The sequence below is a fragment of the Bombyx mori genome, chromosome 27, assembly GCF_030269925.1.
Source record: "Bombyx mori chromosome 27, ASM3026992v2".
Lineage (NCBI taxonomy): Eukaryota > Metazoa > Arthropoda > Insecta > Lepidoptera > Bombycidae > Bombyx > Bombyx mori.
In genome coordinates, this window is record NC_085133.1 from 5744426 (window position 1) to 5770559 (window position 26134).

General features: G+C 35.6%; 1 protein-coding gene and 1 long non-coding RNA gene across 7 annotated transcripts in view; both read left to right on the plus strand.

The window, feature by feature from the left end:
- Window positions 1-26134, plus strand: part of LOC134201541 (uncharacterized) — a 315836-nt gene that overhangs the window by 202754 nt on the left and 86948 nt on the right. The window lies entirely within an intron of this gene.
- The window catches only part of LOC101736790 (transmembrane and coiled-coil domains protein 2), a 59304-nt gene that overhangs the window by 10940 nt on the left and 22230 nt on the right, over window positions 1-26134 (plus strand). For all 6 annotated transcript variants that reach the window (XM_062676504.1, XM_062676505.1, XM_021346170.3 and 3 more), the window contains exons 2-5: window positions 17668-17952; window positions 23215-23333; window positions 24362-24492; window positions 25434-25460. In XM_062676504.1, the coding sequence (XP_062532488.1) occupies window positions 17806-17952; window positions 23215-23333; window positions 24362-24492; window positions 25434-25460 (424 nt within the window). In that variant the 5' untranslated portion in view covers window positions 17668-17805. The remainder of the gene's footprint in view (window positions 1-17667; window positions 17953-23214; window positions 23334-24361; window positions 24493-25433; window positions 25461-26134) is intronic.

Sequence of the window (26134 nt, forward strand, 5' to 3'; positions counted from 1 at the left end):
ATTTTCTTTTTAGTCTTGTCTCCATATTAATGGGTTACCTTTACCTTGTTAGCCGCGTAAGTTTCGATAGTACGCGTTTCCGCTCCCCACGTGGACAGATGTTCGCCTCGGACGTAAGGTAGGATTTTAGGGAGCTTATTATTATTATTATTATTATTATTATGTACCTATTGAACAACATTATTTAAATTAGCATAGGACCCCTGGACTTCGACAACATGATTGCTACCAACCACAAAGTGTTTTCCTTAAACTTTATTTCAATAAGGACATGATAGTGTACAGAGAATGAAATATCTCAAGGAACATACGTTTGCATACATAGCAGATTTCTTCGAGATTCATATATGTCGTGGTTAACGACTTTTAGTAATATTAAGACGTTGTTTTGACTATTATTTTAAACGATGAAATGTTGTTTTGATAAATATCACAAAATGTAGGGTAGACTCCGTAACGCCACAGTATAAAATGGCGGTACGTGGACAGAGTCGTGGCATTCCGTGTCAGACAGTCATTCAGTCCGTATCAGACGGTCCGTCCGTCTCAGTCAGTGAGTCTCTGGCAGTCAGTCAGTCGGTCTGTCGGTATGTGAAACGAAACTGTCGGTTTACCCTGTCATTGTGAAAGTTGTGTGTGTTGAGTTTCAATAATTATTATTCGGAAAGTTTTATTGACTAAACTGAGTTCAATCGAATACGAGTGATGACGGAAACTACCGCTTAGCCATCCCTGGCGCCGCGACGACATATATGTATTTAATTACACGACGCAATCATTCTTAGTCGTGAAATTTTTCACACCTAAAAAAGAACCGTATAATGACATAATTTGACAGTGTTGAAGCTCTTCAAAATGCCTTCCTAAACTGTTTTATTAACTAACACAGTCAGAAGAACCATCGCTCTAATAGGATAGCGTGCTCATAACAATTCTAAATACATTGTATTAACAGGCTGAAAACATTGGCACTAATGAGTAAGTACCCCCATTTTGCGGGCGCAGACTTTGGTAGGACCTCTTGTGAGTCCGCGCGGTTAGGAACCACCACCCTGCGTATTTCTGCCGTGAAGCAGTAATGCGTTTCGGTTTGAAGGGTGGGGCAACCGTTGTAACTGTACTTGAGACCTTAGAACTTATGTCTCAGGGTGGGTGCCGCATTTGCGTTGATGTCTATGGACTCCAGTAACCACTTAACACCAGGTGGGCTGTGAGCTCGTCCAACCATCTAAGCAATAAAAAAATAAATGTCTTAATAGATTCGTTGGGATACCGCCTGACCATCAACATGATCAACGTGAACCTTCATGCATATAGCATATGCATAGCTTTACATGCGTTATTTAAATAACTAACATTGATAAGTTATTTCCACACAGGTATTATCTTTTATTTTTCGCCGATAAAACTTATAGAATGATTGTTTGATAAAAATATTTATGTTAAACATTTCGATATAATGCTTTGCAGAATACAAAGGCGTGTTGTCTGTATTTTGTGTAAACACTATTTATAACTGACGGTGCTTTGAGGACAGTGTTTGAAGCGAACATATTAAATTACCGTTTTAATACTTACTTATCGGGCTCGGTGACCCGAAGTTTATCTTGAACTGCGAAATGAGATCCCTTCGTTCGTCTCGATCTTGTATCCTGGGCCCGTTCAGCCGCTTAATCTATATCTATTCTAATCTATACTAATATAGAAATCTACAGTGGTTTTTACGGATGCTCCGTTATAACCATGTACCACTTGCCACGTACCATCCGGCTATGGAATGAGCTCCCCTCCACAGTGTTTCCCGAGCGCTATGACATGTCCTTCTTTAAAAGAGGCTTGTGGAGAGTATTATGCGGTAGGCAGCGGCTTGGCTCTGCCCCTGGCATTGCTGAAGTCCATGGGCGACGGTAACCACTCACCATCAGGTGGGCCGTATGCTCGTCTGCCTACAAAGGCAATAAAAAAAAACGTGTTGCACTCGGGAACTGCCGCGGTAAAGGTATTGCATAGCATTTTTTATCAACTCATGCAATTATAATTAGACAATGATAATTTAATATTAAAACAATAATAAAACAAGACCACGCTATATTAAATATTAATAAAAGCAAAACCTGAACTGTCCCCTTCATACTCATAAGCTAGACCGCGCGAGAGAGAAATGGGCAGACTTTTCATGCACATGCAGTGTGACGTCACGCCACGCGCTAATTCACAAACACTACACAAGCGCAACGTGTGAATGTGTTGAACGCGAGCTACATAGTATGCGGAGTGAGGGTGTAAGGTTTTTTTCGTTACGGAATTTCATGATTCGGTCGCCGCGCCCAAGGCCCGCGATAAAAGCTATGCAATAGCTTAAAAAACTACTGAACCATGCATCTGATTGACTTGTAACTTGGTATCCATGTAGAAAATACACGTACTTAATGGATAGGCTAATATTTATATGAGCCTTGGACTCCCTAATAATAATGACAATAAATAATAATGTTAATTTTAAATGCCCAGCGAAGCGGACGAGTACGGCTAGTACATAATACGTATATGCGCATGCTTTATGTTTAGTGTTGAGCTTTTGAAAGTAACAAGATTTTAGAACATTCGCAAGGCAACTTACAGAGTAAGAGTAATGGGGATGTCAAAAGTGTGTCGGAAATTTCGAAGTACACTTTTATCATGCATACTCTTATAATTTAATGCTGAGTTTTTCGAGAAAAATAATTAGCAAATGATTTTTTTTTTAATTATTGCAAAACAGATGTTATTTTAATTTGTTAGTGGCCTGAAAGTGCAAAAAACAGTCTATTAAATTACTAGCTTTTGCCCGCGAATCCGTTCGCGTGGAATAGTTACTTAGCATAACGCTAAATTTTACCCTCACTTCATTTACGTAGAAAGTGAAACGACATTTGAATTATAGAATGTTAAGGAGCTATTTAACCCCCTATTTTGAAACATTCTTTATTGGTGCTCCACTTGTATTGGTCTTACCGTGATGTTATATATATAGCCTATAGCGTTCCTCAATAAATGGGCTATCATACACTGAAATATTTTTTCAAATCGGACCAGTAGTTCCTGAGATTAGCGCGTTCAAACAAACAAACAAACTCTTCAGCTTTATAATGTTAAGTATAGATAATATTCGAGCAAATCGGATAAAATATTCAAATCGTAATATAAAAATAATAAATTCGTCATAAGAGTTCAGTACTTAAATGAGATGAACTGACAGCTGCGCTCACAGATGCGCGCACAATGTCGTCTGCTCCGGAAAATAATACGACGACAGGAAACGCACAATTAGTGAGAATTGAGTGCACTAATTAACTCGAACCAATATGCATATTCATAATAGTTAATTTACAATCTTCTAGTAAGAGCACTTATGTAATTTACTTGTCGCCGAAACGAGTGTAATTATTTGTTTAAATGAGCCTTCTTCTTAGTCGCATACTTCATTGCTGAAGGTCGTCCCTGGAAGCCCTTCGTGGCTCTAAAAACTGTGTAAATGTAAAATGAGCCTAAACCAAAAATAATTTTTGTTTCTTTCGGATTTCGCGTATTGTAGATATAATTAAAACTGCTTTAATTACTTTAACAGTTTTTACCAAAAATATAATACATACATACAAATATAAGTATTCGAAACGTTGGAAATAATATAAAGACAATAAGACCGGGTGATTAAGCTATAAAATCTATTTATCCGAACCGATTCCAGAGGCTTGTAAAGTGTTATAAGCCTAGGACGGCCTTGCACCAAAATAATTGAAACTTTGATCTTATGTGACATCTGAGTGAGGGTGAAAAAAAATCAACTATTCAAATAAAAACATGTCTCGTTGTCTTGTCACTAAACCAATGAAAGCTACTTAAATGTTTCGTCTTTGCATTGTTTACGGTAAGATACGGCATTTGTTTGCGTTACGTTGGTTAAATGTAAAAAAATACATATTTGATTGAATTTTGATTGTAAATTTAGAGTTATCATTTCTAGAATATTTCGGGAGTGTATTAACTTAAAATTTAATTTGTCACAATCGAACTAATCGGTGCTCAGAAAGGTGATTTAGGTTTCCCTAAAAAAATATAGTTTTTCTCATATTATGATCACAAAAAATGGTTGCATAAAATGAGATATGATTGTAGAAAAAACGAATTGTAAAACATTTATTTTTACTTTAAATCTTCAATCGATTCGACTTTAAATTATAATGGATAATTATTTAAAAGTAAGAAGCTTGAAAACAATATCATTTATATTTTCAATCCAGCAAATACTATATGGATTGTAATTGAATCTTAATATATAAGAAAATGTAGCAAGAGGCTCATAATTTCACTACGATCCTCAGATGCTTGTCTGCCAGACCAATTACGTTTTAATTGAACGTGATAACTAAACAGGCCTCATAGTTAAGGAGTTAAAAGTACTTGTTATTTAATATGGTCCTATTTGCTCAACAAATAAAAAACATATTTAAACAAAATTCAATAAAGCTACTCTTAAACCATATAATAATAATCGATAATGGTATGAACCCGATACCTACAGGGAATCCTAGTTTGGCCTTAGGTGACCGTGTGTTAGGTGTCCTTGATCATTTATTCATAGATTATTTCTAAAGTAAATCTTATGGGTTATTTAGCTTTCTATATTCGACCAGAAATACCTAATATAAAATGTTGGACCAGGCGCAGCTGATGATATATAAACGTAAATATGTTCTGAGATGAAGAAAAATTTCAAGGAAAAAGAGTAATATTTGTTTGTTATGTGTATTACCTAAAATCATAAAAACTCAAAATTTAAATTCACGAAAAACTTCCATCGTTCTCCAATTAGGTACTATCTCCAGCAAAGATTGATATCAACCAGTCTAGTCGAGTGCATTACAAAAGTAATCTTATCTCGAAGGGTTTGCGTTGAAAATAGCTTGAATTATATCAGTTCAGTTCGTTTCAGAGGGCAACGTGAAAGGCATAAATAGATTATCGTGGCTAACAAGCCGTGAATATTTCATAGGCCCATATTGTTTGTCGGGGTTTGTTAGGCCTTTTGACTGACAGAAGGTATGCGCATTTACCGTAATTGACTATGTTACAAGTTAATTTAAAAATGTATACGCAATGTCTCTCTCAGTAATAATACTGCTTTTATAACTTAGCTTAAAGGTCAAACATTCCGGTGACTGGATCTACTGCTGCATCGTAAGTTTTAAAGGACAAATCGATATTGCGCAGACAATCGCTACAGACTTTTATCACGCCCTGTAACATTTTCTCTGCAGTACCTGATGCAACAGAATAGTGATTACGCTGATATTTATACCAATAAACATGCACATAGGTTAGATTAATCGAAATTTTTATATAAATAAATGGTTTGTCTTTGGAAATCTGATTAGGTGGTAAACTAATGTCTTAGTTGCTTAAACAGAATAAGTCTGTTAATCTGTCCATAAAGTTCATTTAAATGTTTTAAGTGTTTCTTCTATTTTTAGAATCATAAAACAATATCAAAGCATTCAATTTGTTTAAAAGCCATTTTTGTACTCGTAAAACGTATTGTAAAGCCAATAATACATAGAGTTACGAACCCTTGGATAAAAGGTTCTTATCATAACCGTAGATGGACCGCGACTGGAATTCATATTTTCCGGTTCAACGAATTGAATAGCTCTCACTATCAATGTCTTAACGAAACGGCTTTAGTATCGGTACACTAAATACACATATATTATATAATAATATAAAGATTGAGGGATTACTGAAAGTGGAAAAAAAAATGAAATGAATATTTTTGATTGAACGAAGTCTGAATTTATGTTTAAGGCTTTAATTAATTATTATAAATATTTTTTTAAGTCTTAAAAGACTCAAAATTAGCGCTACTTATTGTCTTCATAATAAATTGCCGAAAAATATGCTATGATGCTTGCGAAAGGCTTGATCACATCTTCTCTAGGGATGACGGAAGGAAAGAGAATACTGATATTATTAGCAAAGTAGCTTTTCACCCGCAGCTTCCATAGTCCATATTCAGTATCCATTCAATAGTTCCAGAGATGATACAGATTCCAGTAATTCTATTATACTATTAAATGTATTGAGAAAATAGTTTAAAATCATTAAAATATTTACTCATGGTACATGCATGATCTGTTGTAGATATTTAAGTGATTAGTTTGGTTAACAGCCGTTTGGAATGGTGAATGAGCAAATAATGTCCGATCATTGCAGTTAATATTGGATCGAAGTATTCCAGACGTCATAATGAATATTAAAACATTAAACGAAGCTGGTTACTAGATTAGTTGAGATTACCAAACTCGTTGCTACAACGGCTGTGGATTTAGATTTATTATTAAGATTAGATTTTGTTTGCCTTTTTGCGAGGGGCAACGGTTCGATCACGTTGCGAGTTATTTTCGCATTAATGACTGTGTTTTGGTGTTGCTATAATTGTGCTTTGTATAATTGCAATGGCACGTTCTTTTGTCTCGAAACTGGTATTGCTTTAGGAGTTTTAGTCGAACTAGCGATCGAATTCTGTTATAACAAAAAGACAAACTCCATTATATTTGTTGAATAAGTAGCGTTTAGCGTCTTGGAGTTGATAAAAAAGATCTAATGTATGTTTTCATAGAACTGCTGATTTGGATCACGGCTCATCTTGTGTTATGTGGTTTCCAGAATTCAGAGAAACCACAACGTGAAACCTGCAACTTCGCTTGAAACATAAGGTCGAAATCACAGTTGGATATTGCCAACAGCAGCAGAAACAGACAGGGCCGTTTAAAATATTTATGTGTAGGGAAAATGTTAATTTTAGTCGACTATGTATCGTTTTTGTATACTCGATTCGACAAGAAACAAAGGTCAACAATCTCATATCTATAAAGGAAATTGTTTAATGATGTCTTTAACTTGTCGTCAGATAAATCTTATTATGTTTTATATATACATTACGTGTATTAATTTTTGTAATCATTGTGAACGATTAGAATGAAATAATATATTTTAAAACACATGTTTGATCATTAATCTTTTGTTTATAAAACTACTAACTAACTAACTAATTATTGTTTATAATCGCGTTATTTATTGAAAAAAAATTAAAAAGATCAGAGGTTTTTATTTAAAAAAGGACAAAAATTGCACACACGTAAAAACCTAGCATTATATCGGATTAAAAGAATTCATTGGTAAATGCCTTTTGAATTTGCAATCGAACCATGCCTGGCAACTTGAAAACAAACAGCAAGCAAAGCGAAGCGAGTTCAAAGTTCACACCTAAATATACATAACAATAAATGCTGTTGCAGTATCTTAGGTTTGTGATGTGTGGGCTATCTTAATGAAACGAGTGCTTTGGTCGACGATCGTTTATTGACTGTCTTACTAATTACTTAATACAAAATACAATGGTTATACCTATACTACAACTAAAGTAACGTGTTGTTGCACACTACACCTTCGGGGGTGAGAAAAAAAATAAAAAAATATGTAAAAACATTTTTTTTTTTTTTGTCTTATAATAATGAAAAAAAATACTTACTGCTAAGTTTAATGCTAATACATGTAAATTAAATTTAAATGTCATGACATGTAAATTCTATTATTCTATAATTAAACATTAAGCTTGATAAAATGGTTTTATCCTATTCTTATGTACTAATTCTATTTTGTTATCTTTTAATAATTTTACATTAGGTCCGCAATCTTCTACAATACTATATGGTCCGTGAAACACTCTGTCCATTTTTGTTCCGGTCTCATTTTTTAATAAAATTAAATCGTCTTTTTCGTACACAGTTGACTTACTGTTCTTATCATACGTACATTTTCGTTTTATTTTATCTGCAATTAACTTTTCTCTTGCATCCTTATTTGCTAATTGTAATCTATACCTTAACTCTAATGCATAATTATCGATATTATATATTGGCTCTACAACATTACTTGTTAACCTAGTAGGAATATTACATTTCTTCCCAAATACAAGCTCATAAGGTGCATATGTGGTTGACGTATGCACGGTATTATTATATGTAAAAGTCCAAAACGGTAACCAATATCCCCAAGATCCCACGTTTTCATCGCATTGTATACGTAAAAAGTTACGTAGACTTTTGTGTGAATTTTCCAATGCGCCTAACGACTGATGGTGATAAGCCGTGGACATTTGTTTGTCTATGTTCAGAAGTTTACATACCTCATTCATGGTGGATGACACGAACTCGGTTCCTCGATCGGTTACAATCGCCTTAGGAATTCCATATCTCAACACAAAATTACTTACAAATGCTTTTGCGACTGTTATCGTATCCTTTGAGGGTATTGGGTATGCTTCCACGTATTTGCTCAATTCACACTGGATAGTCAAGATGTAAATATTACCTGAGTCGTCCCTGTCTATTGGACCTATAAGATCTAAATAAATCTTATCGAATGCTGACTTAGCTGTTGAAGTGATAATCATCGGTTCCTTCGCGCTAGGTGTATGTTTCATTATCTGACATTTAGAACATTTTTTTACGAATTTCCTAACATCATATTCAAGTTTTGGCCAAAAATACTTTCTTTTAATATTGTTTACCATCCTTCGAACTCCCGCGTGTCCGCTAGTTGGTAGCAAATGATAGTCTTGTAATATAAACGTATTTTCATCTTTGTCAACAACTTTCTTTACGCCTTCAATTATTAGAACACGTGGTCCGGACCATTTGTTTCTACTATATATTTCGCTTATTAATTCTTTTATAAATAATACATTGCTATCTTCTTTTACTATGCATAGTTCTTTTATTTTAATATTTTCACAAAAATATCTTAGTTCATTTACAAATACGTCTCGCGTGAAATGTAATTTAAACCTAAGATTAATATATAACGTTTGTTCACTCGGTGCAAACGCAAAACATTTTTCTTCGCATGTTATTTTATCATTCTTTCGTAGTTTGTCTAATTCTTTATCGCTTTTGAAAACTAAGTCTATGGTATCGTTCGGTTTCCGTAATATTTCTGCGACTCGAGGGTGATCAATCCTTTTGTCTGCGGATATATTAGGGTCACTTTGTATACCATGGTCTACATTTTCCAATCTTTTTTTCTGTGCTCTAATCATTACATTAATACTTTGATTACTCATATCTTTTAATTCATCTGATGTTAAAGTAATTCTGGACAAAGCATCTGCCACAACATTTTCCTTTCCTCTTACGTAAATAATATTGAAATCGTATTCTTCTAGTGTTAAACGAAATTTTAAAAGTCTACTAGATGGGTCTTTCATCCCAAATAAATAAATTAAAGGCTTATGATCAGTTTTGATCGTAAATTTTCTGCCATATAAGTATGGTCTGAAGTACTTAACACTCCACACTATCGCTAATAACTCTTTCTGTATGGTTGGGTAGTTTAGTTCAGCTTTATTTAATGGTCTGCTTGTATACGCTACTGGTTTCATATCTCTATTACATAATACTGAGCCTATTGCTTTCTTTGAAGCGTCTGTTTGTAAGATAAATTCATTGTCCTGGTCAAAGTTTGGATACTGTAAAATAGGTGGTGTAATTAATTTATTTTTCAATTCATTAAACGCTATATCGCATTCTTTGGACCAAACAAACGGTTGATGTTTCCTACATAAGTTATTTAAGGGTATTGTTATCTCTGCGAATGATGGAATAAACTTCCGGTAGTAATTGCAAAATGCAACGAATCTTCTAACCTCATCAGCGTTTTTCGGAACTGGATAATTTTGCAAAGTTCTAGTTTTTTCTGGGTCTGGCAAAACTCCTTCAGCTGATACTACGTGTCCAAGATAGAGAATGTTTTTCTTTAAAAAGTCACACTTTGTTGGGTTAAGTTTTAAATTAACTTTTCGGAATCGCTCAAAAACTGAAATTAAATTCTTATTATGCGTCTCTAAGTTCCTTCCAAAGACGATGACGTCATCGCAATACACAAAGCATTTTTCGTATGTTAGTCCTGAAAGTGCTACTGACATTATTCTAGAGAAAGCACTTGGGCTTATTTTAAGTCCCATAGGCAATCTCTTCATTTGATATTGGCCGGTGTTAGTAGTAAATGCTGTAACTTTTCTGCTTTCAGGATCTAAAGTAACTTGATAAAAACCTTGATTTAAATCTAAATGAGTAAAATAAATGCTTCCTGATAGAGCGTCTAGTATGTCTGTCATGTTTGGTAACGGGAATTTATCGTCCTGTATATTTTCATTAACCTTTCTAAAATCTATTACTAATCTCCATTTTTTATTACCATTTGCATCTACTTTCTTTGGTACTAGCAATATCGGACTTGACCACTCGCTATTCGATTCTTCGATAATATCCTCACGTATCATTTTATCAATTTGTTTTTTAATCTCTGGTTTTAAAGATTGTGGTAACCTGTAAGGTTTCGTATAAATTGGCTTCACATTTGGTTTCAAAGTAATTGATTGATTCATAATATTTGTTGTTGTTAATGTATCTCCTTCTAAGTAAAAAACATCAGAATATTTAGCACAAATTATCTCTATTGATTTTTGTTCTTCCAACCCTAAATGATTTAAATTTAATTGAGGTAGTAATTTTTTCACTCTGTCTACATCCGATTTTAATTTTCCGATTTTACACTGCTCGAAATTGCTTAATAAGTCTACACATGGTTCAAATACTGGTAACTTAATATCTTGCTCACTGGTGTTCAGAATTTGTACTGGAATTTTATTATTTTTCGATCTGACTATGCCTCCTGCCAAAAATAAATTTTCTGTTAGCTGCTTAGAGCTTACCACAAAATCTGTTTGTTCATTATATTTGCAATTCAAAAAATGTATTGACTCACTACGTGCTGGAATATTTAAATAAGCCTCAAAATCGCTGCTCTTATGAATTTGTACCACGCTCTCTCTACCATTTCTCAGTAATGTTAATATGTTATTTGATAAATCAATATTCGCGAAGTTTGTTCTCAGGAAATCTAACCCGATAATTCCGTCGACTCGACATGGTAATGAATCGAATAAGTAGAACCTGTGACAAAATAAGTCTCCGTTTTCTAACGATAATGTTATGTCAGCAAAGTGATTCACGCTAACTTGACCACCAACGCCGTTTATAACAACATCGCTTTTGTTTATAGTTACGTTCTCGGGTATCGCCCTTCTATGTAATACAGATAATGTTGCTCCGGTGTCTAATAAGAGATTATATGTATGATTGTTAACATAAACTGTTATGAATTCTGTGTCATGATTACAAGTTAGAATTTTATGGCCGAAAAAACTGCATTTGCCTAGAATCTACATTTTCTTGAGTACTACTTGTAGGAGGCGGATTATTCGTATGTGACATAGGTTGTTGCATTGTATATGCTTGGTGAGAGTTGTGACGTCCTCCCCTATATGTCTTATAGGTATTTACGCGTCCGCGATAAGATTGATAATGGGGACGTGACGGCCGTATGTAGCTATTTGCCTGTTGATGGAACATTGGTGCTCCAGGGTGTCTGTAAAAATTACCATAACCACGATGACCTGCAGGGCGCTGAGATCTGTAGCCGTAACCTTGGGAGTGGTTCTGCCTGTATATATTTGATGGAAAATAATTTCGCTTACCCCGATAGTTTAACACGGTGCCTTGCGGTGGCTGCGCTGATTCCTCATCCTCAGCTGCTCTTACCGCGTCCTTGAAGTCGCTGTAGTCCCGCGCTGATATGATTGTACTCAATCTCCTATTGCGGAGACCATCCGCAAATTTTTTCACGGCCAACTTCTCATTAATTGGCCTCAAAATTTCGTATGCCTCTGGTTTTGAATTAGCTTGAGAAATTGTGAGGTCAACGAACATTGTTTCTAATTTATTTGCATAATCTTTTATGGTCATTTCTTTTTGACTTATATTATTAATTTGCGTTAGAAGAGAACTTGCCGATTGCTTAGTTAGTAAATATTTTTGTATGTCAGTTATCAATTCCGTAACAGTTGTATAATTTTGTTTTAATTTGAGTTTAGCAGTTTTACTGATACGCGTTTTTAAAACAAAAGAAATTAATAAAACTTTGCAAGTTTGCTCTTTTAAGCATGAATCATACATTTGTATAGCATCAATCATTTTTTCAGTAATTTCCTCCGTACCGTTCATCATGGGGATCAAGGCTGCCGCCGTTTTAATGTCGAACTTGTCCATGGTTACACTTTCAATATTTGACTTTATTTCGTAACTTAAAATTTTCTTAAAAGTTAAATCGATATCCTTAGTTAACAATTCCAAAAAATATGCATTTTCCTGCACATACTGTACGTCTAAACTTTTTACTAAATATAAATGCTCCTTATACAATATCTTAGCGTTTTCTATCTTATTTTCAACATTGTCCTTATATTTTTCTCTCCTTTCTAACCCTAATTTTCTTAAATTCAAACAAATACTTTGGAGTTCGCTTAGAATAAACTGTAATCGCTCACCCATTTAAATTGTCCACTCACTGTAATCACTTTCCACTTTCTTCATCTACTGGCTCCAACCTTCTGCGCCATGACATGCGACGTCGAAGACCTTCTACAATTTCAGCTCGTACTTCTCTCTGTATCCATTTCTGGTGACATTTCCGGTATTGCCTGTAGGCTAGCACGCCGGCGACGAGGATGATAATTACGCAAACAATTCCTACGAAAATCTTAATCGTGGACATGTGGCTCTGAAACTCTTGGATCACTGCTGAATTTCCTTCTCCTCCGGCAGTATTTTGAGCTATCACTATTTCCTCGTTTTCCTGTTTCGTATTTTGTCCTCCCATGTTCTTAGTATAAATAGATTCTCTTCTTTTTTCACAAACTCTTTATAAACAGGTACAGACGATGCTTAGGTAATGTCAAAAATATGTTTGTGCGGAACAAATAAATTTAAAATTTTTGTAAGTTACTCCAAAAATTGTTATGCACTTATTTAAAACTCGGCGTAACTAGGTGTTACTTTACAAGCGGCGCGCCCGCGACGCATCCTGGCAGGGTCGCCATGTGATGTGTGGGCTATCTTAATGAAACGAGTGCTTTGGTCGACGATCGTTTATTGACTGTCTTACTAATTACTTAATACAAAATACAATGGTTATACCTATACTACAACTAAAGTAACGTGTTGTTGCACACTACAGGTTTATAAAGATAAGTGTGTTCGACGCGTGAACAGCGTTTCATGTTTCTTTGTGTGAATGAAGTAAAATATTACGTATCTCTTTATTAGTGATACAATACTCCCTGTTTTATCAACCCGCACGTGCCGATGGTGCCCCAATAATCTTGCCTATTTCTTTAGCGAAGCCATGATGCGTTACGACTTTAACTGCAGCTATGCATTGACTGGAGACTTTGATTTTATACCTTAAGGTGGCGCTTATCTTGTAATGTTTATGGCCTTCGATAACTTTAATATCAGGCGAGAGGTGCACTCGTTTGCCCAACCAGAGCAATAATAACGGGTACTATATAGTTTGAAATTCGTACAGGTCATGTCCTCAGAGTTTTACCGCATGATCTTCTATTTATGTCTAACAAGTGTCAAGCAATGAACTCTAATAAAATATTGTGCAGCATTCAGCAGATGAGTAATCCAGTGTCGAATAACTTCACAGAACAGTCTTTTTGAAAGTTAAATTTCACCGTCAATCATTGCGTGACGCATACACTTACCGCTTTTAAGTTACCATTCGGCTCGATCTATAAAATATAAATAAATGTAAGAATAGATATGTTATTGAAAGCCACGAGGGTCATTGAAAGAACATCAACCTCAAAAGAAAAAGCGTTAAGACACGACAAACCGTCATATGCATTCGTTTTAGCGCTGAACTGACCATATGTATGCATAGTTTGATATTAGATTCATGAAAACTACCAAACAGTTGAATGAAGTCAATGGATTGTAAAGTCATTTGCACTTTCGCGTGAATTTGTGTATTAAATGATAACATCATTTTATATGAAGGCTATGCTCTGAGTTAGAGATCAAATCAAGATGAGGAGATTCGCAGGAAAACCTTCATAACCGATATGGCCCAAAGGATTGCGACGAAGTTGCGGTGTACAGGGCACATTGCTCGTAGAACAGATGGCCGCTTGGGCCGAAAAGTTCTTGAGTTGCGACGGCGTCCAGAAAACACCACTCCTTCCACAACGTGGACCGATGACCTATTGAATTTAGTTGTGGTCGTCAAGGTCGTTGTGGCAAGGCTTGGGGAGGCCTATGCCCAGCAGTGGCCGTCTCTGGGTTTGAAGAAGAAGATGAAGCTTTCGTGGTAGCCTAAGGGGCTATTCTAGATACTCGTAAACGGGTGGGTGAGCTCACGGGCTCAACCTGAGAGGATTTGCTAACACTAGCCCTAGTAAAAACAGTGCTTCGCAGATTCTACCACCGGCTCGGAATCGCAACCCACTGAGAAGATCCGGTAAGAAACTCTGTGGGTTGTGTCTATGGGTTAATTTTCTCGTCGAATTGTTCCTAATCAATGAGTTTGATGAGGACGGTGATCCGTGCTTGAAGAGCCTAAAAGCAACGAGAGTGCGGCTTTTCCCTGCTCCGTCGCCTGGATCGAAGATGTATTATAGTCGATTATCGTGTCGCGCCGCTTTGTAGAAATAGCGTTCTGACGCTACCTTAAGATACTTACATATCAGGTCTAAATTTAGATCGTCGTGAAGACGGCAATCCTGCAGAAGCGGAATTGGATGATCTTGAGAGACTTCTCTCTCGAAGCACAGATGCGCTATTGTTTAAAACCTAAATTAATCTTAACCAAGAATTTTAGTAACTTATTTTTCCCTTCAAATAAAAGTTTCATATTTAGTATGTAAATTCTTCATTAAACTTAAATAGTTTTGAACACACCCAGAGAAAAATTAAAATACCCCATTATTTCTTCCCGTCGACTAATGTAGAAGCAAATAATAATACGTATTGTGAAGAACGTCAATGAGTCGTTGTGATATCGGCTTTAATCACAAGCTGTTAGAATGTGCGCCGTATCAAAACTAGGTTAATTATAGTATTGAAGTGTATTAATGGGCGTCGTTGTACGAGCTTGAATCACATCCAATTACCATGCCGTGTAGTGTTTTATATGCTTTTGTCGTTGGGGAGTAAAATTTTATCTTATCGATTGGTATGTATTTTTTTTTTATTGTTTATTATGCAGATTCCGAAGGTCGGATGAAGCGACGCATATTTATTTAGTTATTCTTGTAAGAAATGATAAGATCTTTCAGCGAGCGAGTGTTGTGACTCAATACAGCGACAGTCCTAATGTTTTTGTTCTAACTTGTGTGCTTATTACATATATGCAAGATTTTTTTTTAAATTTCCAGTTATTTTGTGTGTACAATTTTAAATCAATCTTCTTTTTATTCACCTACTAGGTGGGGTCGGCACAGCTAATTTTTCTCTTCTATTATTTTCTATCAGCCGTCAGCTCAACACTCACTCCTCTCTCTCTCTCTCTCTCATATTCACACACTCCATCCATGTCTTTTTGTAATGTCGTCACAATTTTAAATCAATCAAGCAAAATTCATTACTAATTCATTCATTACTAATTCAATCAAACAAAATTCATTACTAATTAATACATCTTTTATATATGTATTAAAACACTGTAAAAAAGGTTCTTCTCCTTCTTCTCTGTTTTTCCCCATTGTTGAGGATCGTGACTCTACTCTAGTCTTCTTCATGTTTCTCTGCACCGATTCCTATCTTTGAGAACCACGTTGCCCAAACCATTTCTAGCTGCTGAATGACCTGATCAAACCACCGACATACTAAAGCTTTTAAAAATATTTTTTTTTATCTCTCCAGCTTGTTAATTATAAAAAATAATGAGGTTTTAAAACAAACTACAACTGATAACAAAATCATAATAAACATCTGGCTAAAATAATGGTCTAAATGTACATATACTATACGGTAGATTAGAACTGTAAATTATTGGCGGCGACTCATTTTGGTTTTGTATACGTATATATTGATGATACTTTATTTCACACTAGAGGTCCCGCAGTAGTCGAAATTCGACTATAATTAATTGGAATTGTAACTTTGTACACTATTATGATTATATTTTATACTTCTATTATTACAAATTTCGCCAAGGCCACTCTATAAAAAAATATTAATAAAGACAAACAATATTTAATCTATTTATCTCAATTTGACCACAGACGTAAAGAACAAAACTTTGACAATAAATAGTATGCATGCGTGTGTGCGTCAAATACATGGTATGTAGTGTGTGTAATGTTTTCTTTAGTGATTTAATGTATCTTTTATGCATTATTTAAAAAAAATATTAGCATTGTGCACTTCTTCTCTATATTCTCTATAAGTGTGGAAAATTTCATACTCCTCTGTCCGCGCAATTTTCGTAAAAAGGGATACAAAGTTTTTGTTTCACGTATTAATATATAGATATCCTTATTTAATATTGCAAATATTTCATACAAATAGTAAAAATGTGGAAGTGTTTGTTTGTCCTTCTTTCACGTCGAAACGAGGCAACGGTTTGAAACCTTCTTTTAAACTGATTTTAGTTCAATATACCCACTGAGTTTCTCCCCGGATTTTCCCAGTGGGTCGCGATTCCGATCCGGTAGTAGATTCAGCGGAGCACTACTCTTGCTAGGGCTAGTGTTAGCAATTCTCTCAGGTTGAGCCCGTGAGCTCACCTACCTACCAGTCCGCGCGAAGTTGGAATATCCCCTTAGGCTATCAACGATTAGGTAAGAAAAAAAAAGTTCAACAATGTTACATAGGCTACCTTTTATACCTGAACAACTTCTTTCCATGGGGAACTGCACAGACACTTCTATGATCACGCGGGCAGAGCCGCGGTTAACCGCTAGTAAATATATAACTACTAATGTTGTTTGCTATATTTCTAATCTTACTATCATACTAATAAAGGAGTTGATGAACTTCTGTTAACCGAAAGGAAAAATATTCGTAATATCCTAGCGCTGATGTAATGGACGGAAACATTAACTTACTCTTATTTTCGCGACGACCTTAATAAGATCACACTTGTAACTGTAACGATATCTACTCTTTCTACCAAAATCAGAAATCATTACTCTTAATTTAGCAGCGTAGTGCTACTATAAAGGAAATTAAAAAAAACTTGAAAGTATTTGAAGGGCTTTTAAACCTTATTCCATTTATTTAAATTATTTATTGGAATCATAACCATGATTAATTATTTATTAATATCGGTATATAAAAGTCGATAAGTGTATTTCAAGTCGGGCCAGGTTTACTGGTGGTACAACTTTTTGTGAGTCCGTACGGGTAGGTACCACCACCCTGCCTATTTTTGCCGTGAAGCAGTAATGCGTTTCGGTTCGAAGGGTGGGGCAGCCGTTGTACTGAACCGAGACCTTAGAACTCATGTTTCAAGATGGGTGGCGGCATATACGTTGTGGATGTCTATGGGCTCCGGTAACCACTTAACGCCAGGTGGGCCGTGAGCTTGTCCAACCACGTAAGCAATAAAAAAAATTTAAAGGTTTGACTAGTTCTTTATATGTTCTCCAAACTTAAACATCCCCTCTAATATTTAGTGACCAAAACTTTCAATAAAATATGGTTATTTTATTGTTCACAGGTATGAGTGGGGTGGCCACATCGAAAATGTTCCTGAAACTAAACTCAAGAACGTCAAGAACGTTGAGAAAACAATAGGGGATAAATTCCTATACTAGGTCTCTTAGCACATCGTAATAGATGCTAGTTTCGTTTAACAATGGATACGCTTCACGTTACCCACGCTCACAGTAAAGGGTCCAGCCGGAGCCAGTCGCCTTCCGCCGCGGACCTCGCCGTGGTTACCGATGACGCGGTCATCAGGTCAAGGGTACAATCTCCATCTACCGTACATCATGTTGTTAGTGTAAGTATGAAATATGTAACTGATGCTTTTTAGAAGGAAGCGTATGGATAATTATTCCATAAAGACTTTAAATTAAAATAATAATACATAAACAAAAAGTGTTATGAGGCCTTCTAATTAAATTTATTCGTAATTTACCTTGTAATTAAGTTTACAGGTTTATCGTTTTAACAAGTCTCATTTTATTTAACGAGAAATTTACACGAAAGCTGAATTCCTTTTCAAAGTTTAAATTAAATTACAAATATTAAACTTTTAATTAAAAAAAAATACATTCAATACATTAGCAGTGATTTACTGTTATTTCTCTCGTAGTCTCGTTCGCAAAACTTTTCGCATTTTCAAGCGATGCAGTAATTAGTTAATATTACGAATAAAGCACTTGAGAAATAAAGACGATGCGACAGCGTAAAAGAATTTGCCTTTTTAATCGTCCATTGTGTTGACCTTAAATCGTGTTCAAAAAGTTTCAATCATTATTAATTCCAAATTAATGCCGTAATATTTAGCAAAAGATTTAGCGCTAGAAATAGTTACAAAGTCGCTTTCTCTGTCCCTATATCTGTCCCGATGTATGCTTAAATCTTTAAAACTACGCAACGGATTCTGATGCGGTTTTTTTAATAGATACAGTGATTGAAGAGGAAGGTTTATATGTATAATAACATCCATTAAATAGTGGAGAAATCAATAATAAATTACAGTTTCCGAAGCGAGGCGAGGGCGGGTCGCTAGTAATTTTATAAACGGTAAATTTTATATTCTCGTAATCAACAAACATTGTTCACATGAGCCTCAATCACATGTTCACGTCTGAGTTAAGACAATAGCCTACACTTTACCGATATGTCGGCTTATTCGTGGAAAGAATGTTGGATAATATCGTTTTTCCAATCTACAAACAATACTAAGAATGCTCAAGTTATTCTCATGCTGGCAAACATTTGTGCGTACTTCATGTTTGAGTGGCACTCGTTCGAGCCACGGTATAGCTACTGCAAAAGAAGTATTACTAAGTCAATGCGTCATACGGTCCACAGTAAACTGGCCTAAACTAGCCTATTTTTTTGACCAATGGGTGCCGAAATGCAGATAATCTGGAAAAGTCCATAATTTCGGATATGGTAACGCGTAATTACGGTACGGAAGGTAAAAGCCCTCGGGGAAGAAATCCTAGATTTTGGTCGGACCGATTGGCTGAAAAACTTAAAATACCAATGCCTAAGGCTCTCCACAATTAGTGAGTCAACACCTTGACAAGGAGGAGATTGAATGCAGACATACACCCAGACCTCGACTACCAAGGGTTAAGTGATAAATTATTCATTGCGCACTGCTTTTCTATTATGGAAGTTGTCGCGTTTCAAAAGGTAATGGAAATCGAATTACTCATGGATGCACAGGTTTCATGTCCTTGTCATGTCAGGAATGTTTAGCGACAACGATATCAATAAAGAACGCAGTTTTATTATTTATATTCAATCATTCATTTGATCATAAAGCCATTTGTTGTATCGGAAGATTGCTTCTAAAATGGCTTCAAGTTAAAAAGACAGCATTTTGTGAAGAAAGTGATTGTTACAACTTTTCCAACAGCACTAGCCGGATACAGTCATTGGTATCTTGACTATGTCCATGGCATTGCTGAAATGCATGAGCGACGGTGACTACTTACCGTCAGGTGGGTCGTACACTCGTGTGTATGCAAAAGCAATAAAAAATAGCTGAAAAATTCAATCATAATTCGCCGACCCGAAAATTTCAATCTTTAACTATAATACGTGTGGATCTCTATCGTGGAATCAAGACATGCCCTTTTTTCCCTACCTAATCATTGGTAGCTTAAACGGCTATTCCAACTACATACGGACGTGTAGGTGGGCTACTGGGGCTGAAAGGACTTACTAACACTATTATGAACAGTACTTCGCCCAATCCACTATCAGATCGAAATTGCGACTCACAGAGAAGATCCGGTGAGAAACTCATCAGAAATGCGTTTCGGTCTGAAGGGTAGGGCAGCCGTTGTAACTATACTGAGATCTTAGAACTTATATCTCAAGGCGGGTGGCGCATTTACATTGTAGATGTCTATGGGCTCCAGTAACCACTTAACACCAGGTGGGCTGTTAGCTCGTCCACCCATCTAAGCAATAAAAAAATGTAAAGTTTCGTTTATAGTTTAATAAAAAAAAATGTAACTGCAAAATTTATAAAACATTCTGATCAAAATTAGTTTTCTTGTCTAGCCGTAATTCAGCATATCGTTGAAAGTCAGCCAAGTCTAACAAGAACGTTATAATGTGAAACGAAGTTGCCCGCTCCCGACAGAAGTCCGAACCCTTGACCCTTGGCCTCGTGTCGTTGACCCGACCCCACCAGTCCAATGATACGTCCCGACACGTAACACAAAATCTTTTACAAACCTTTTACTTTTTACAACTCTATAAAATTCATATCAGCGCATACTATGCGCTTTATATTTTTACTGAATATGATAGTAGTACCTTGTCTGTGTTCGGTCACAGGGGTCCATAAAAACAGAAATGTGAATACCGCCATTTTGATAAATGTTGAATTCCTATTTCTTATTATTTAGATGGGACGATCTCGCGGATCATCTATTGTTAAGCGGTTGCCGGAGACCACAAACAAAAATTCAAAATTCAAAATTCAAAATTCAAAAACTTCAAAATCTCTTGAGCTTCATTTCTAAGTCTCAATTTTTATAATACAAAGCCTAACAGCCTTTCAAAGGTATCAGGTACCTACCACAAGTCAATTGCATTGGAACAAGTATCACTACCTGTAAAACTTGAATGCATTGATTATTTTACGGAAGGAATGAGCAGGTAGATGCTTGTTTTATCCGCATAAAACACATCCTATTCCGAGTAAATAAACAAACGAACTTATAATAATACTTTTGAGAAGATTTACAAACCTTACACCTTCATTCGTGGCGACAGCGAAATACAAAATAAGCTTTTTTCACCTTTACCTACACATAAATTTTTAAGTTATCGTATCGACTGTGTCTCTCTATCTATTCACCTTTATTATTCTACCACCAATCCTTGTTTAGAACGCCCATTCCACTTTGGTTATGTCGCGATCCCGATCTGGTAATAGATTGAGTGAAGTATTATTCTTGGGCTAATGTTAGTAAGTTCTCTCAGGTCAAGCCCCATGAGCTGACCTACACGTTCGCATGCATATATGTATAGTAGAATTATTTTGTCCGTGCAGTTTGGGTCATGAAACATAGCCCGGCTAGGGCGGTGAGCATATTGCGCGGACGCAACGCCATTATCGATAAAAAGAAATGAATCATCGAGACATTGTTATGTTAAGTCATTTGTACTTACCTGCAAATTATAGTACATTATGTCGAAGAGTAATGTGTTTTTATGCATTTGTTCTCTGAATTTCTTTAGTGACACAATGGCTACTCCTTTGTTTTGTATCAAAACGGCAGAATTTATTCAAAATAATATTTGCACGTGCTGTCAACAATGTGTTAAAATTTTTCACTGAAATAAGAATAAATCCCGACGAGTTACAAAGTGTTAATTTCTGCCGTTCTCGTTAACTTGCTGCGGCGATATGTGGTGTAAGTGTTCGATTAGAGATTCTTTCTTTCATTTTTATCACTAACCCACGAAATGACAAAACTAAATACACTATCGATTACGCTTATCGACAACAATAATGCGCATCACTATGCTCGTCCATAAGGCTCATGAGTGGAAGAGAGAGCGAAATACTCGCTTCACCGCTCCCGATTTTTATGACCCAAACTGCACGGACAAAATAATTGTAACTATAGTTGGAATAGCTTTTTAATCTACCAACGATTAGGTAGGGAAAAAAGGGGTTGTCTTGATTCCACGTTAGAGATCCACACCTATTATGGTTGAAGATTGAAGTTTTCGGGTCGGCAAATTATGATTGATTTTTTTTAGGTTTTTCTGATTGCCTTTGTATACACGCAAACGTACGACGCACTTGACGGTAGGTAATAGCTAGTCATCGTTTTTCATGCCCTTCAGCAATGCTAGGGTTACAGCCAAGATACCTATGATTATATCTAACTAGTGCTGTTTGTAAATGTTGTAATAATCACTTACTTCAAAAATTTTAGAAGCAAATAAATAAATAAATATTTACTAACAATGACGCCACGTTGTCCCGTGCTAAGTTCGTAAAGAACTTGTGTTGCAGGTACCAGATAACGGAAATAAATATAAGATTTGTATTATACACATACATATATATAATATACATCCATAACCCTGGAAAAGACATTTTATATTTATCATACAAATATCTTTCCGTGGGGGGATTCGAACCTGCGACCCCCATGTCACTTACCACTACACCAGACGGCCGACGTTACGACGAAAACCAGCAATCTTCCGTTATTATGAAAATGTTATAACATGAATTATCAAATATAAATAATAAAGCTGCGTTCTGAATTGATTGATACCCTTGTCGCTAACTTTCGTTATGTCATCCCATGCCCGTATCTATGTATGGCATGGCTTGCAACGTAAACTATATTATGAAGAAAGAAAAAAGATTTATTTTAAACACAAACACTTTTAAAGAGGTGTAACTTTCGTAAACGGATTCGGTGTTAAAGAGGCGTATCGTCATTAACAAAAATAACTCGGAGACTGCACAGTATGCATCATCGGAGCATGCTTGTTTACGTGCGTACCATTGGTTCGACATTGTTTTCAGATCAGGTTACTGTTCATTGTAGTGGAAGCTTTCGGCATAACAACACTATAAAATTACGGCCAAAGTGCATATACTAAGTGTGTGTTAAAATTGTTTCTGGAGTAATTAAGTAATAAAAAAACAAGATTATTTTTTAAGGCATTAAATTGTAAAATTAATTGTAAAAAAGTTATCACAGAATTTAAAGCCTGACAGTGTAAAGTGTATAAACTACAAGAAATATCCAAACAATTTTTATTATTCAATTTTAAAAGCTCAAAGTAGACTTAAGCTTTAAAATTAACGCTTAATTCCTTTACGTAAAAAATTCATTGCGCATTTGTTTTCACCTACACTGCGCAGTGGAATGCAATTAAGTATGTTTTTTTTTTGTTCCGTCCTCATATCTCTGTAAAGGCAATGTAATGTAATTAATCTATAATCATTTAATCCTGTCCCCTTATCTTTAAGCGAATATTTTTTAAATGGTCCTAAAAGGTAATAATAATATTGATAGATTTAATTCGTTTTCAGGAGCCGTCTTCAAGTTCATCGTCTCGTCACGGCGATAGAACGCATCACGCCAAGTCTCATTCACGAGATCTCGGTAACAGTCCTCTTACCGCCAACGCCACGGGAAATACATCTAGAGAGTTAGTACCTTAGGTGTTTTTGAAATTAATTAAAAGATATTCAATCGTTTTTTGACGTTTACTTCACTATTATTGATCCGAGTATCATTAGTTCCCTACCCACATTCATGTGACAACGAATTTGCTTTGTGTCTGGGTGCCTTATCTCTATATGAGTCGTCTATTATCAAAGGTGGCAATCTGTGCATTTGGACAAAAAAATGTTATTGATATGTCAATACAGATTGATTTGAATATAATCGTCTCCTTAAAAGAATACGGTTCAAAACCTGCATTAAATAAAGGTTAATACTTAACCTGTTATTTATCTAAGATGTCGATCAGAAGAGTTTTGTGACTGCCAATGGAATACAAAGTCAATAATTCGTTTTTCTGATTTACCAATAATTGTCCAAAAGTCACATTGCCGGCTTTGATAAAAGTCGACTCATATAGTATGTTATGGTTTTAATCCGCGTTTTTTTTTTTCTATCTACCTGTGATGTACCTATTTGTTATTAACAATTTTCGTGGTCATTGATAACTTATTAGTCAACATTTGTATATTGTTGAAGCTAACCGTCATAGAACCAACCATCAATGTACGACAAATAGCGCTCGACTAGTTCAAAGAAACAAGTTTCTCATTCAATTATGTAGTGATAGTTACAGAGAAGCATAAGCGTGTTCACTGGTTAAAATCCAATGGATAGCGAACTAATAATTATATTCATATTTTTATATCCTGTTGATACTGGGATATTAGAGCGATAAAACTAATGTGCAAATTTTCATGTCAATACAAATGTACGTACGTGCCAAGAAAACGCCCGTTGAGTTTCTCGCCGGATCTTCTCGGTGGGTCGCGTTTTCGATCCGGTGGTAGATTCCGCGAAGCACTCCTCTTGCTAGGGCCAGTGTTAGTAACACTCCCGGTTTGTTCACCTACACGCTAGGGTAACGCAGATATAGCCTCTCAAGGCTATCAGTATTGAAAAAAAAGAAAAGAAAATAAAATCGTGTTAAAAATACTAATATTTCAATTACAGTTTAGAAGATTCGCCGCAGAAGAAGATTCTGTCAGGTCTGATGGCTCCAGGCGACTATGCCAGTACCGTATACAGCCCCAACGTATCGTACGCTCTCTCTTCGGACGAATACGGCTCGCCGGCCTACAGGAGTGAGTCGATATTCGATTTTGACACTGATATTGGCATGTACGATTTGCATACCGATCGATTACGACATATCTAATTTGTTTTATGTATTACTAGCGACCCGTCCTCGCTTCGCTTCGGAAACTGTAATTTATTATTGTTTTCTCCACTATTTAATGGATGTTATTATACATATAAACCTTCCTCTTCAATCACTCTATTAAAAATCTATTAAAAAAAACTGGGGATCAAACTGGGACATTCACTTAGGAGCATATTTTTTTTCTTAAAATCGGTATTTAAAAATAAAAGCACAAAAACTTGAATATCTCAAAAAGTAATCGCTATCGACTAGGGTCCATATTATGACAAAATATATTGCAAATAAGCTCTACTTTTACCCCTCCAAAGGAATGTATCGAATTTCAGGTAACCCTGTATATAAACCTTCCTCTTCAATCACTCTATCTATTAAAAAAAACCGCATCAAAATCCGTTGCGTAGTTTTCAAAATTTAAGCATACATAGGGACAGACAGATACAGGGACAGTGAAAGCGACTTTGTTTTATACTATGTAGTGATAATTAATTGTTTTTATGTTTATTTGTTTAGTTCTATGCATTTGTGCGTGTTTTATCGAACAAACTCTAAGCTCAAACATTGTCGTTGCCATTTTACGGAATTTCTTTTGCCATGTATATACCACGGGTGGCGCCCTAGTCGTCTTTGTTAATGCACCTTTCAAATATTAATGATAGAAATTATCTATACTAACTGTCTATGTTAAATCAGCTCAGAAATTTCGGACAAGGATACGGAGTGACATCGGGCCTAATAGTAAATTCATATTATCATTAGGAAAAAAGCTTTAGTGAATAATTTGGACTAGTCGTAAATGTCAAGTATTGAGTTTATTTAAAAAAAAATTATTTACTTATATTTATGTATTTATATGTATTTCAGGTCAAGATGGTGATTACTCGACTCAAGGTAACATCAAATATATTTGTTTTTTTGTTGGTTTTGTTGAAAATATTGTAATTTTGTATCCAATAGTACTATACCATTAACGTTGTTTCTAGTAGAAAAGGGTGAAGGGTTTCTTTAGCCATAATATATACGGTCAAGTGAGTCGTACGTTGGTACTTTCAGTTCTAAAACCTTGAAAAAACTTAAATCTGGTAGGACGTATTGTGAGTGCGTACGGGTAGGTACCACGACCCTGCCTATTTCTGCCGTGAAGCAGTAATGCGTTTCGTTTTGAAGAGTGGGGCAGCCGTTGTAGATGTCTATGCGCTCCGGTAACCACCTAACATCAGGTTAAATGGCGTTAGTTACAGCTGCATGCGACTGTACATTGGTACTGTCTATGCACTTTTGATTTTTTTTTGATTAATGCTCGACAAACAACATGTATCTATCATAGAACAAAATAAATTTGACATAAACCGAAATCTCACTTAGAGATATTTTCAAGATAACTTTTCATATATAAAAGTTCCGAACAATAATAATAATGCACTATAGAGATGAGATTTGAAACGAATGTCTCAAGGTGGGTGACGCATTTACATTGTGGGTGGGTGTCCATGGACTTAAATTAGTTGGGCCGCAAGATTGTTCACCGGTCTAAGCAAGAAAAGAAATTGCTGGAAAACACATAA